The sequence below is a fragment of the Carassius carassius genome, chromosome 8 (genome assembly GCF_963082965.1).
Source record: "Carassius carassius chromosome 8, fCarCar2.1, whole genome shotgun sequence".
NCBI classification, from domain to species: Eukaryota; Metazoa; Chordata; class Actinopteri; order Cypriniformes; family Cyprinidae; genus Carassius; species Carassius carassius.
This window is the reverse complement of record NC_081762.1, coordinates 10,024,837-10,038,701: the sequence shown is the minus strand read 5'-3', so window position 1 is coordinate 10,038,701 and position 13,865 is coordinate 10,024,837. Positions and strand designations below refer to the sequence as shown.

Below are 13,865 nucleotides of genomic sequence, written 5' to 3'. Positions count from 1 at the left end.
TCTGACTATTTTCCAACATGCCATGCATGTGCACACAGGACCACAACCCAAATTTGGGATCTGCCTTTGCAATGGCCCCTCCCTTTAGAGCCCAAAAACTTTTTTGACAGCTTATACTTATTATTATTGGTTGGAAAGATTTTCCAAATACATTTCATCTGTCCAGAGAGGACCGATTATGAGGCAGAATGATAACCTGACTGCATAATTGATTGCAATACAAAAGAAGCCTTAAATATGTGTCAGAATAAAGCAGCATCAATAAATATAACAATCTAGCCAAAAATAACCAAATAAGAGTAAAAATTTAACTAATGTAATCAAATTAACAAGCTTATCATGCAAATATTGTATGAAAATTAAACAGGATATCAAAAATACATTCAGTGTTTAATAGCTAGTTTTAAGTATTGAAACTGAGAATTTCCACTGTACCTTTTCTTTCATCCATGGCTCTCAGCATCCCCTGGTAATGACCTTCATCTGTGAAGACCACGTCACTGCCGACACTGTCGGTGGAGTACGTTCTATAACCTTTATATACAGCCATTCCTGTACTTCTGTTCTTGCTGCAAAACCACAGTTGTACACTTTCCACCGATCTGCTAAAACAGTTTCTTTTCACCCGTCTGGTGTTTCAGAAAGCAAAAGAGAAGATCCATGCGGGCGAGTGGGTGTGTTCCTAGCCGGCTCTTTTCGCCCTCCCTTTTCTCACTTTTCTTCCCCTCCAGTTCTGTTCCCCTCTCTACTTCTTCCTTCTTTTTTCACACTTCTTGCTAAATACCTGTCTATAGGCTATAAATTAGAAAGAAGCTCTCATTTTAAAGAGGTGGGTCTGTAATTTCTGTGGTTGAAAAAGTGTGAAAACACACTAAATAAATGTTGACGGCGTATGTGAACAATGAAAACGTCAGCACTAAATTAAAATCTCATTATTTATTGTGTTTTTTTTTATATTGTATTACTTTTGCTCAGAAGCACAAAAGCAACACATTTCTTGCATACTTTGAAAATGGTTAACGGTTTCCGCAACTCACATCTGCAAATACCCTATAACAAGGGAAGCAGCTGCCCTAGGAATGTAACCACCAAAAATAAGTCTGAACACGGCACAAACCACCAACACGTGTCGTAAGTAATTCGTCTGTCCACACTGAAAGTGAAATGTCACCACAAAGTGACAAAACTGCAGCCAATCAGAAGATATTTGAGGTTAAATATACTGAGTTTTGGACCAATCACATTGGATTATGGGCAGAGATACTCCAAGTGACAGATTAGGAATATAACCCGACCAACTTTTTGACTTTGTCATGGTTGTGGCTGGTTAGAACAAAAACTTGACATGGAATGAGCAAGCTGTCTTTCGGTACAAACTAATTCGGTAGCATGCAACAGAAATGAATCACTATTTAAAGCACCAGGGAAAGAATCAAAATGAGGGTCTGTTTCCATCTGGGTTTGGGGTGGGAGGAAGGGTTTGGTGCTCTACCAACCGGGAAATCCCACTCAAGAGGGAAAATGTGACTAATTCAGGAGTCACACAGAAAGGCTCTTGTAGTCTCAAGTAGGAGGTTCGGATTTTCAGTCAGGAGTCGCTGCTTTTCTTTGATTGATGTAGACAGACACAACAAAGACACTATTTCATGAAGTCCGGCCAAAGACACCCTAGACAGACAAAAATGCGGCTGAGCACAAGAGAACCCTTGTGCATGTGCGGTTGGAGTAAATGCATCTCCTAAAGGCAGCATTTGAAACAAGCGTGCAAGAATACAAACAGATGATGCAGAGACTCAAAGAGTCTCTCTGTGTCTTTTGCCCCAAACAACAGACCCTTTTTATCAGTGGCACAAAATGACAAGTGAGATGTGAATAACTAGTCTCTTTGAAGTGTGCACATGTGAATATTGGAGACCACTGGAAGGAATTAGAGGAGTCATATTCCTGAGTACACAGGTGTGACTGGAGCTCCCTAACCTGTGACCTCAGAGACAATCCATCCCTCTCGATCTCGGAAAGCATGGCAGGCGGATCACAGGTAGGAATGGAGGATTCTTTGCATTGCAGCTCAGGGCTGTGGCCTGTTTGGGCTTGAGCTGGAAGACCTGCAGATGTCACACATCTGCCTTGGAGCAATGCTGATTAAAGACAGTGCTATCAAGAGTAAGCAGTGTTTTTTTTCTGTTTACAGCTATGCAATGAAAATCAGATGAAATAAAATTTGAATGCAATGACTATAAATAACAAATCTGCACACAGAAACAAACAATGAGATCAGAGTCAGATCTTAAAGACATCTTTTAATGAATCATTCACAAACTTCCAAGTTATCTGTCTGAATCAGTCTGATGAATGAACTCAGTGAGTCAGTCAGCAGATTTTACGTATTTGACTCACTGAATTAAACCCCAAGTCGCCAGAATTTTCCTTGTGTTCTACTTGAAATAATCCAAAGAATATTACTGTATATATTTCTATTTTTAATTTGGTAATCATTAAATCTTTGATATAAAAAACTGAATTCTGGAATAAAAAAATATGCCTTGATACAATGGATATCACATTGTGTACCACAACTATCTATTAATTCAACCAATAATTACTGAACTATAATAAAGAAAATTCGAAATACTTTGAGAAAGCTCAACAAAACTATTTAGTCAACCTTTAGTCAAACTCAGCTAACTTTTAGTCAAAAGACTAAATTTTAATAAAAGTATTGTAGAGCCATTTGAAAGGAATTTGTCCACAGGTTAATTCCTTAGTCCTTATGTAAGTCAGATAATATCTTTGAAGAGTAAGAAAGTAAGAACATGTATGTGCAGGTATCAAATGTGTTTGACTTCAGGCATCACAAGTTATGTACTATTTAAGAGCACCATAAAAAAAGAAACAGACCAGAAAGACATTTAATCCTTCATACCAACACACCTATCATACAAGGCAAATCCTTCAGCTTATGTGTGATGTAAAGATGTAAAGAAGAACAGGCCAAAGAGGGCGAGAATTCAACTGTTTTACAGATGGTGCCAGATTCTGCAGACATTGGAATTTGACTTTCTCTGAAGTATCCTGGGCAGACAGGACGATGATTACTTAAGCTATTCATTAATTTTTATCCTAACAATATCTCTGGGTAAATAAAACTCTAATACATGGATTTTTTTTTTTTTTACACTTTTTCCAATTAATCAAAATGTGGTACCATAATTCAACTAAAATGTGATAATGCACTTGACTCGAATATTTGATCACAAACTTAATTTTATTGTGTGCAATCAATCAATATATACATAATCACAATGGTAATTGTAAGGTTCCTGTTTTACTTTGCACAGCCATTCATATTTCAAATAGGATTAATTTGTTAGTTCTTAAGTTTTTGTGCATCTACAGTACATGTCGTCTTTCTCCAAAGCTGAAATGCATGCCGATGTGATGTGACTGATGGGGCAAAGGGAGCGGTGAAATCTTCCGTAGCCCCAAATTGTCAATCGCACATTCCTGCACTGAACGCACCTAATATGAACATACGCGCAGGCAGTAATTCATCCTACAGTACATCAGGCACATAATGTCGCTGCTCCTTACAATAGCTCATAAGACAGATTCACACCAACGACCACTCCTCTAACAGCCTGTCAGACTTGTGAGAACATGCATTTCATTCTTAAACAAGGCCAAAACACTTGCAAAAGATGTTCTGTTCCATCTTACCTCACATTCACTCAAGCCTTCACACATAAAGGAAAGGACCTGATTTATGAAATAGAAATAGTCTGGAAAACTACAAAACTATATTTAGGTATTAGATAGAAACAGAATACCTTTCTAAAATCATTTTTTGAAAAAAGAAAATTATTGGACAGACTTTAAAGTCTGAATAATAAAATTGAGAGCAAAATAGCACTGCATTGGTTACTGGAACAGCATGAAAAGAAATGCTTTAAGGAATAAGTTTGTAAAGCCTAACTAAATGTCTCCCTCTTGTGGTCACCATTCCAGTTGGATAGAGCAAAGAGAATCATCAAACCACTTTATCACTTAATTAAGGACAAGGACCATCATTAATAAATCATTTTTGCACTTATGTCTTTGTACGCTGATGTTCCTCACAGCTGGCAGCCATGTCTAAACGTTTTCAGGCAGTCACTTAGTTTCTGTGGCAAATGAAAGCTGACTGGTTACTGTGGCAACAGACCAAACATACAGAAGCTGTGAGTGAAGAACAACCCGCCAATATTTTTAGAGTCATTGCGGTTTTGGTCCAGCGAGGCGCAACTTTCCCAAATGGAGGAGATGCTGAGATGCAGTTTTTCTCTAACAATACGAACATGTGTCTATAGTTAGTGAAACAGCTCTATATACATGTGTGCATTATACAAAGACATGGCCTAAACAAATTATAATTTGTATTTGATCACTTTTAACTATTTTAATTGGGGGGGGGGGGGGGGGGGGGCTCTCTCTGTGTGTGTATTTAATTTAATTATATACACATTACAGACACATACACATTATCAAATTAAAATACAAAATACGTTTTGTGAAATCAATAATTCAGACCCTATTTCATCAAATAACAAGTATTTAATCAAATACTATTATATTTAATATAAAAATGAGCATAGGCGTTTTGTCTCGCTCCGAATTGGTTTGTGAAAAATTAAAAAAAGAAAAAAATTCCTAGAGCTGAAGTCCAGTGATTATAGAACGCGCGCACATGCAATGCAACACTACTGCTCGTGTGATGCCGCTGTAATATTCCACATATTCTGAGAAAAAAATATTATTTATAAAAATGATTACTTCACGGAGAAATGTTAGAATGAAAGCTTAAAATCATGTAAATTCCTTACAATTATGTAAATTACTTAAATGTTATATCAAATAACAGCATGTCAAACTTTAAAAAATGTACTGTAAAAAAACACTGTAAAGGACACACACCCAAGACAAGTTAACTCCACAACACCCCTCTCCTTCCCTCCCTCCCTCCCTCTTTAACTAAATGCCGCGCGCGCACCCGTGCCCGCCCCGCGCCCACACACACAGTTATCGCCCCGTCGACCGAACTCCTCCTATTCGCCTGTATCACACGCAGAAACAGGTGTCTCTGTACACCAGCACCTACCTGCGCAGCACATGCGGCTGTATAAATGAAGTCCGACTTCACCGCAGCTCATCTCGTGAATAAAGTTCCCGCGTCCGTAAATCACATCCAGGCTGAATATAGCGAGACACGGCGCAGCTGCCGCGGACATGTCACCCGCGCCAGCCATGATGTTCACAGAGAAAAAACGGTTGCGCTCCCTCTGTGGTTGAGTTAAGTTCCCCAAACTCTGTATCAGCCTCACACGTTTGGATTCATTTGTTTTGGGACTGAAAAACGAAGGGGCGTCTCACTGGGAAAGCAGCGAAAGCTTTACCTCAGTACTAGCCCAACCCCTCGCAATGTGTTTGAAGCTGCGCTCACTCTGCTGCTCTAGCTCCGGGACAAACTCTTCTCCCGGACTGCCATTGAAATCGGATTCCTCCCATATGGGCAATGAGCCGCTGTTACTGATTAAGAACTTTTTTTTCTTCTTTTATTCTAAAACATTTAGGATTGATGCGTCTTTTCTCAGATATTGCTTAACGCATGTTCAAACCACGTTTAAGGAGAAAAAGACACCTAATTAGAAACACATTAAAGAAGTTAAACCTCCACAAGAAGTTCGAAGGCTAAATACTTACAAAAGATTATCACAGAATAGATCGTTTAAATTATAAGACGTCGAATTATATTAAAGTTAAAATATTATTTGATCACTTTTAACCACAAAATCTTAAATATTAATAATCAAATTTCTAGTGTTTTGCTTAAAAAATGTTAAATAGTTCGGTGTATAGGTGTAGATATAGGTAACAATTCTAAGGGTTCCCTGGTCCACCATAGCATAGCTATGGCCCTGGCTAGAGGCACTAAAAACCATTTTGGCAGCATGAAATGAACCTCAAAACTCCCATAAATACTGATGGAAAGACCATCCTTTAATGTCACTGTGAAATTCCATTACTGGTGATATATTGTTGTTAGGCAACAAGTGTCACGTTATAAATTTACAGCAGCAGTTGTACAGCAGTTTAAGACAGTTGAAAGTAAAAAAAAAAACGAATAGTTGAATCTGATCTTAATTTGTCCATTAATTTGATCATAAATCATGTTTAAAGTCAATGTGCTGTAGAGCTGAGACAAAACTAGATAATAAAATATTCCGTAATAAAAAAAAAAAAATAGACAATGAAAAGGGGTAATATTCAGCAGGCGCGTCGTTAGACATGGGCATCCGGGGCTTCAGCCCCGGATGTTTTTTTTATAGCCCCGGATCTCAAAAAAATTAATTTATTGATAATTGTTTATTTTTTATTTTAATAATTTGTATTTATTTAAAAAAAAATGACCGGGTCTTTTAATCTATCCTTCGGAATCAATCATGTATTAAAGACGATTAAACTGTGTTCAAGCAGATCAAAGTTACTATGGTTACAGCTTAGAGTGCGCGCCTGAGGAGAAAGAGCTTTGGGCTTTACTGTCATTGTTGTTTGTGGCTTCTGGTGGTAGCTATGGACATTAGACACTTTTTAAAAAGTAAAATAAGGAGGCAAGAAGAGTTATCTACTGGCGCCGTTCCCTCATCATTAAGCTCAGGTCGGTGAAGGCTCTTTAGCAAACCCTGGTCTAACGTACCTAGCCCTGTACTTACTGTGGTATTAATGCAGAACAACATGTACTGTATATATAAAGTACGTGGGACCTTACTATTTCGCCTATAACTAATCCATTTTGTGAGCCATAATCCGTTTCTCGTGAAGAATGTAGATGAAGTAGCCTATAAATCTGATTTGGCGATTGAAACACGATGTGTAAATTAACGTTATTCCCCTCAGATGGATAGCTAGCTAGAATACCAGGGGCCGTATTACAGAAAGAGTCTTAAGATAGGATTTTCCCCGATTGGTATTACCGAAGCAAATACTAAATAACTTTAGGAATCATATCTTGCTTCATTCTTTTTATTTCAGGTTAGGAAATCCTAACATCGCTAGCATCAACTTTTCTGTCTGATAGGCTACCTATAGCAACCGATGTCACTTTTCTCATCTCGCGAGACGCGAGCTAAACGGCTTTTAAACGGCTTTTATTTAATCGCTGTTTTGCTGCCGTTTTTTTAATGAAACATACAGTGAAAATGGAGAATTAACAACAACTCATTCATTGTTTCATTCCTATCATTGAACTTTAAGTCAGGTGACTATGGTGCGTTCACACCGGACGCGAATAGCGCGTCAGGCGCGAGTGATTTTTATGTTTATGTCAATGAATGCACAGGAGCCTGCTTGCTGCTGTCACGTGGTGAAGTGACACAGTTTATAATGTTATATTATGTTTGGCCTCAATAAATTATTTTGTAATATGACTAAAATGCCTCGTGTGGTTCTAATGCACAACAAAGCAAATCTTTCACATAAAAACTCTTTATGATTTTAATATATGAGAGATACTCATTTTGTATTGAATGCTATTTATTCCATATATATTCTAGATTATTTGAAACATTATTATTTGAATGTAAAGACAACAAACACTTAATGTATAAGAACAAAAAAAAAATCACAGGACAGGTTTCACTTTTGGAGGCTGGCTCCATTTATTATCAAAACAAAAATAAATGACAGATTAGGTGGTGTCAAGGAAGGAGGCAGAGACGATGATTATTTATTTGTGTTTCAGTGAATTGCTGTTACAGTTCTACAAATAAAGCATTCTATCTTTTTACCTATCATTTAAAATGCTACAAAAAATGCACCTGAATACTGTAAAAGAAGTCTTTAATGCTCAACGCTTCCAAATTACCAAAAGCGCGGGGGGGGGGGGGGGGGGGGGGGGGGGTCTGGTCTAAGCCCCCAACGTATCAAGACCCTAGCAACGCCCCTGATATTCAGAATTCAAAAGGAACTTAAACTAATGCTGCTACCGTTTTTTGTTGAATAGATTTTCAAACCGAAATGTGTTTTAGCTATGGGAAGTGTGCTTTGATGTTTAAAGACTTGCGGTGCAGGTAATTCAATATTTGAATAGGTATGCAAACAAGGGCTGTGTCAGTACAGGTGGGACATGTTGAGCTGGCAATGCGCTTGTGACCATGTTCAATAGAAAGATGAATTCAGATTTTCACCCATCTATACTTCCAGTTCACAGCATTCACAATGCATTATTTTTTTCTTCATAAGGGCTCACAAAAGAACTATCTCACCAGGGAATTTCTTCTTTCGCAGCCTCTGGCATCTTCACCGGAGATACGGTTTTCTTTAAATCTACTTATTGTGAAGAGCTTCTGCCATACAAATACTTGAATTATGTTATTCATGCATATTATGAATACACATCAATGGGGTGGATAACAAATCAGACTTTGACTCAAACCAAAATCCTCAGAATCACGAAGACAACAGTAAATATTGTGATGTTTGTGAGTCATGCGACATAAGAACTTTATTTGAAGGAATTCCTCATAGTTGACTCATTTAGAAAATCTGACTCACTCGCTCTGTACCACATTACAGCTGCAACACAGGAAATATGAGCTTTTGTGGTCCTGTGTACGAAAAGCACCACTTTTACCTCAAGAATTCGCACAGTACTATAGTACAAAGTAGGACAGAAAGACTTCAAAAAGTGTTCGAAAAGGAAACTTGTTACATACAAATGTATTTAATCTGATGTTAAATGTATCAATAAAATTCCCGGATGATTTTCTGACTGCTTCATGGCTGTTTGAGTAAGCAAAATATGGTGCTTATCTTCAGAAGAACTATGTGTTGAAAGATATTTGACTGTTTTGATTTTTCTGAAGATAAGGGACATATTCTATATAATAACTAACTATAATAGCGAGGTGTGGTCAATGGGAACACTATACTGGGCATCATGAAAAGGTCAGCCCCCTCCTAAAGGCTTAGTACAAAAAACAAAAACAAAAAAAAACATTGATAAACTGATTGTATAATAAAATAAGCCTCCACGATCACGACCTTATGACCAGTCTATAAATGTATAAAAGCAATTCTACAAAATAGGACATGCTTGCCTACTTTAAATCTAAAAGTCACCTCTTCAAATGATGTTTCAACCACATTAAACCAATTATCTCATGTCCTAAAATAGCTGATAACTAAAATGTTATAAACCTGATTGTTCACAGAAGCTTTCAGGATCATTTATACAACGTTTTAAAAGAACGGCGATTTTTGAAGCTTTTGGGGAAAAAGAGGAAATAGCCCTTTTTTCCATAAAAAAAGGTTTAAATATTAGTTTAAATTCAATAAAAATGAAGAACCAACCATAAATGCAATGATTTTTTTTAAGAGCGTATAGTAATTGGACATAAAGGTTAAAGTATTATTATAGACATTTAGGGATGATATGAGCACAAATCTAATGGCTGACGTGTTTGAAAGCTCATAGTCGAGATCTTCATGCAACTCACTGGTATGAGCGCGAGTGTTTTGGTCGTATCCAGGATACACACACATCCCTCACAGAAAGTAAACTGTGGTGGCACCATGTGCGCTACAGAGGAAGAGCGTTCTTAATTTAAACTGGCTAAGGTGAATTCCCAACATAACCATCCTTAAACTTGCCACAGCCAGCTGACATTCAAATGCAACCTTACACAACTACCTGGCTGGTGCATAGTACACCGGACATGCTAAATTATTCTATTTACGCACTGCAACTGAACGACCTTAAGCGATCAAAGAGACCACAGCCGACCTAGATTCAACTGGCACACGCCTGAGTCTCTTAAATCTGATACAACCTTTTGTGTAATCTTTATCACCTGCATCTGAAGTGAAGAGCAACTGCTGGCAAAGTCACCAGTGTTCCCCTCATAAAACCCCAATCGAGTCAGTACACCCAGGAAAGGAAAAGAACATAGTAGTAAAGTATATACCTTGAACGTATACAGCCTTGAAATTGGTTAGAGTTTTGATAATTCTGAAAGTCTCTAAAGGCTGCATTTATTGTACAAGTAAAAACAGTAATACAGTGACAATGAAAAATAGCAGTTTTCAATTTAAATATATTTTAGAATGTAACTTATTTCTGTGGAAGACCTGCATTTTCAATACTGTAATACAATAATGGAGTTTCAGGTTTATCTCTTTACGATGAGACCACAGGAACATGCAAGCTAATGAGCGCTGCCCAGGTGTTTCAATGCAAAGCAACGTGCCTCCAGCACAAAAACCCTCATTTACCAGTCAAACAAGCCCTGAGTACATATCTACATATCTACATATCTAACAAGAGCTACACCCAGTCCCGATGGACAGATTAACAACAGAACAATAGTGAATTATGCTGAAAATGTGCCACGCAATTTAACTATTCCATCAAAGAAAGACTCCTCTGTTTTACCTCTGCAAAAAATAGCATATATTTGTTACTCCACTTGTATCCATATTATTTCAAATAATCGCTTACGCGTATAAATGCAGTGTTCATATACACTATGTTTGCCATCTCTTTTAAATAAACTGAATGAAGGATTCAATTTACTTCCTTTGTTGAACAAAACTGGGAGGGATTTCAAAAACGCTGCCAATGAAAATAACACACCATAAAAAGCTAGGTCGTCTGACAATGTTTTGCTTTGATAACATGTGACAGCGACATTTATAGAACTTTTTGTTATTATGCAAATAACACACCATTCAACAACACACACACACACACACACACAAACACAAGATGTAAATCATGGCTTATAAATATGTCAGTGTTTACTGTAGATACTAAAGTGTCCCAGGACTACTGTTGAGAAGTGACAGTATCCAAGAACACGCCCCTGGACACTGGTCACCTTTCCACACCTCTATCTATTTAAATAGACTGCCAGATAAAGGGCAGGTTTGAAGGTTAGGTTTAGGGTGTGAGCGCCTTCAGAAAAATGTCCCTGCAACCCTCACAGTATGCCTAGATGATAACAGCTTTTCAGCATGTTTTACAGTACACCGCCTTGGGCTAAGCCTGTAAGGACAACTGAAACCAGGTGGCTTCTTCTAGACACTAAGAGTAACAATTTGCATTCAGTAAGACTGAACATGAGGAAAAACATATTTTTCAAGCTGTAGTATGACATTAACATTCATTAAATAGTTACGTCAAGTAAAAGGCGCTCAAACTACATAACAAAATACAGGTTATACTACAAACACCTGCCAGAATAGTAAATCGAACCCAAACAATGCTTCAAATGAGTGAGCTTCACGCCACTGGCAACAGCGTGCATCTGCAACTCATCAAAAGTCACAACGTCATCACGCACCGTCCAGATGTAAAGGGTTAACTCTGTGGTTTCAACACAGCAGGAAAAAACAGAGCGAGAGAGAGGGAGGGGAAACTGAGGTTGTGCTGCACATGTGTACAGAGAGAGCAACAGCACGCAGGATAAACGCTGTCCTATACTATCAGAACACTGATACAAAACTTTTTCAAGCTTTAAGTGTGTAAATGTGTTACTTCTTACCTTCGCTGACTTGTCTTCGCTGCATCCATTTCCACACAGCAATCAAGGTTGCCACATGCCCCAAAACCACCAGGGTTGGGAACACAGTTCCAGAAGGATTTGCCGGCATCGGGCCTTGGATACAGTTTGTGAGCTCTGCTCACCGGAGAAAGACTTGAGGTGAAGGTGAGCGAGAGGAGGGGGGAGGAGGCTGGGGGGCTTTAAATGTACCCAGCAGAATAGTTTCTCCAGCTACGAGCGCTCTAAACGACAGCTGCCCCCCCTCCTTCTGCCCTTTTTTTATTTTTTCTCCCGGTCTCTCTCACTCTCTCTCTCTCTCAGTCCGTGACTCAGAGCGCTGGTAAAAGCGTTTGAGGTTCCTCCACCTCCCGTCCTCCTTTCACAACCTCTCTCGCCTTAAACCAATAGCTCAATTCCAGCGTACTTTTAGTTTCTTCCCTCCGCTGAAGCATGCTCACTCACTCCAGTTCGTTCTCTGCCGTCTTACGATTCAGAAGAGATCATGTTTCTGCATGACAACTACAGTTGTTCTCTTATAATCCATTTTTGGAGTTTTTTTTCCTGTCCGCTCAGGCTCGAGTATCCATCTCAAGTTAATAATACATGAGAGTGAGGTTTGTTTTTGGGAGTGCACACACATACAGACATTCATTTGCCCTCAGCGGCTGATAAGATTCTGTGTATCTACCATACTATTACATAACATCTCGTTCCAAGGTTTTTTTGGTCTGCAATATAATAAATAAAAAAAACTTTTTTACTGGATTACTGGATTTTGTCTAGTGTATATTTATAACTGTATATGACCTATCAGAATGATTTTCTTGCACTTTCTCTGATTCATTATGTAACTGCACTGTACTTCCAGCAGAAAATGACTTCCATATGTTTTCGAGCTTCAGCCACGTGCTGTAACTTTCCTGACACCCCCGGCATGGACTTTCATTTCTAAACAGCGTGAATGCAACTAAACGCCAAGCTGACTGAACAGATGCATTAGACGTCCTACCACAAAGAGAGTCAACATATTACTGCTGAACAAACAAATCTGTTATTAAGTACTGACAACATGAGACAATGCAGAACCTAGAGCACATTTATCTGTAAGTTAGTATTTCTGCAAGTGCTGTGCTAAAGGATATTATTCCAGAATATTTGTTTCCAAACAAACTGCTCATGACACACCCAAAGTCATAAAACACGGACACACACCCACAATGTGCATAATCACATTAAAGGACTGGAGCAATGTACAAGTAATGACATTAAAAATGAAACTCTAATGAGAACCACTGTTTTAAAACCGTGACTAACTTGATGATTCATGGCCGTGTGACCAAGCAACAGGGAGGGTAGTTAAACACTACCGAATAAAGACGCCCCAAATAGAGCTGGCGACACATTAAACGGGACTCATGCTATGCATAGATGAGACGGCGAAAGAGTTTAAAAGTAGAAGAGAATCCAGGTCAGTTATGTAACTATGCAACAACCCTAAGATACGATCACTCACTGGTTGTAAAAACGTACAGGTCAACACACACATCCTACCAGGAATAATCTTACAGGTTACTGAGAATAAGATTATGAATAAAGATGAAATGGATAGATAGACATACAGACAGACACACCCATGTCTCTGCCTATGCAAGTTTACAGGGCTGATCTGGTAACTGCTTATGGACAGAACCAAAATGGCGTCCTCTACCGGCCACAATCTGACCTCACTTCCTTTTAGTGTGGTACAGTTTCACCTGCCATCTATTTCTTTTGCACAAGGTGAGATACTCAGTAGAGATGGAGCAGCTCCCAAGCAGAACTGAATAAAAGGAGATATTGAAATTCAAAATGAAACACTATACACTTAGTTTAAGTTTTTAAAATTCAGCAAATCATATCAAATTGCTATGAAAACATTAAGAATAGAAAATTAAATATCAGACATAAATGAGCCCATGTGCTTCAGCAAAGTCCCCTAAAAAAGGGTCGAATTCAATGCTCATACAGCCTCAATTAATATGTAGAAAATATACAAAAATAATAAGAAAAGGTCTTCAGTTTCAACCTACCATCGGGTCGAGATCGGCAGCAACAGCAGCAGAGATTCATGTCGAACAAAATTGGCCCTTCTATAGTTCTAAAGCAAAATACTGACACCAACTGCTAATGTAGCACATCTGACCTCAAGACATTGTATGCTGATCAAATCCAGAGGGGCGTACAGCAGTCAGAAGCGGGGGAAAAAAAGAGAAAAACATGGAAGGAAACGGAGGGAGAATGAGAGAAAAA

The 13,865-nt window shown here is 38.4% G+C and overlaps 1 protein-coding gene across 7 annotated transcripts in view; it reads right to left on the bottom strand.

Annotated features, from left to right (window-relative positions):
* Nucleotides 1–13,865, bottom strand: part of pleca (plectin a) — a 102,735-nt gene that overhangs the window by 46,049 nt on the left and 42,821 nt on the right. For 2 of the 7 annotated variants that reach the window (XM_059556048.1, XM_059556051.1), the window contains exon 1: nt 436–617. The exons of 3 other annotated variants lie outside the window; for them this stretch is intronic. In XM_059556048.1, coding sequence (XP_059412031.1) covers nt 436–550 — 115 coding nt within the window. In that variant the 5' untranslated portion in view covers nt 551–617. Of the gene's footprint in view, nt 1–435; nt 619–5,134; nt 5,437–13,865 lie in introns of those variants that run through there. 2 more of the 7 variants (XM_059556049.1, XM_059556050.1) reach the window with 2 other exon arrangements.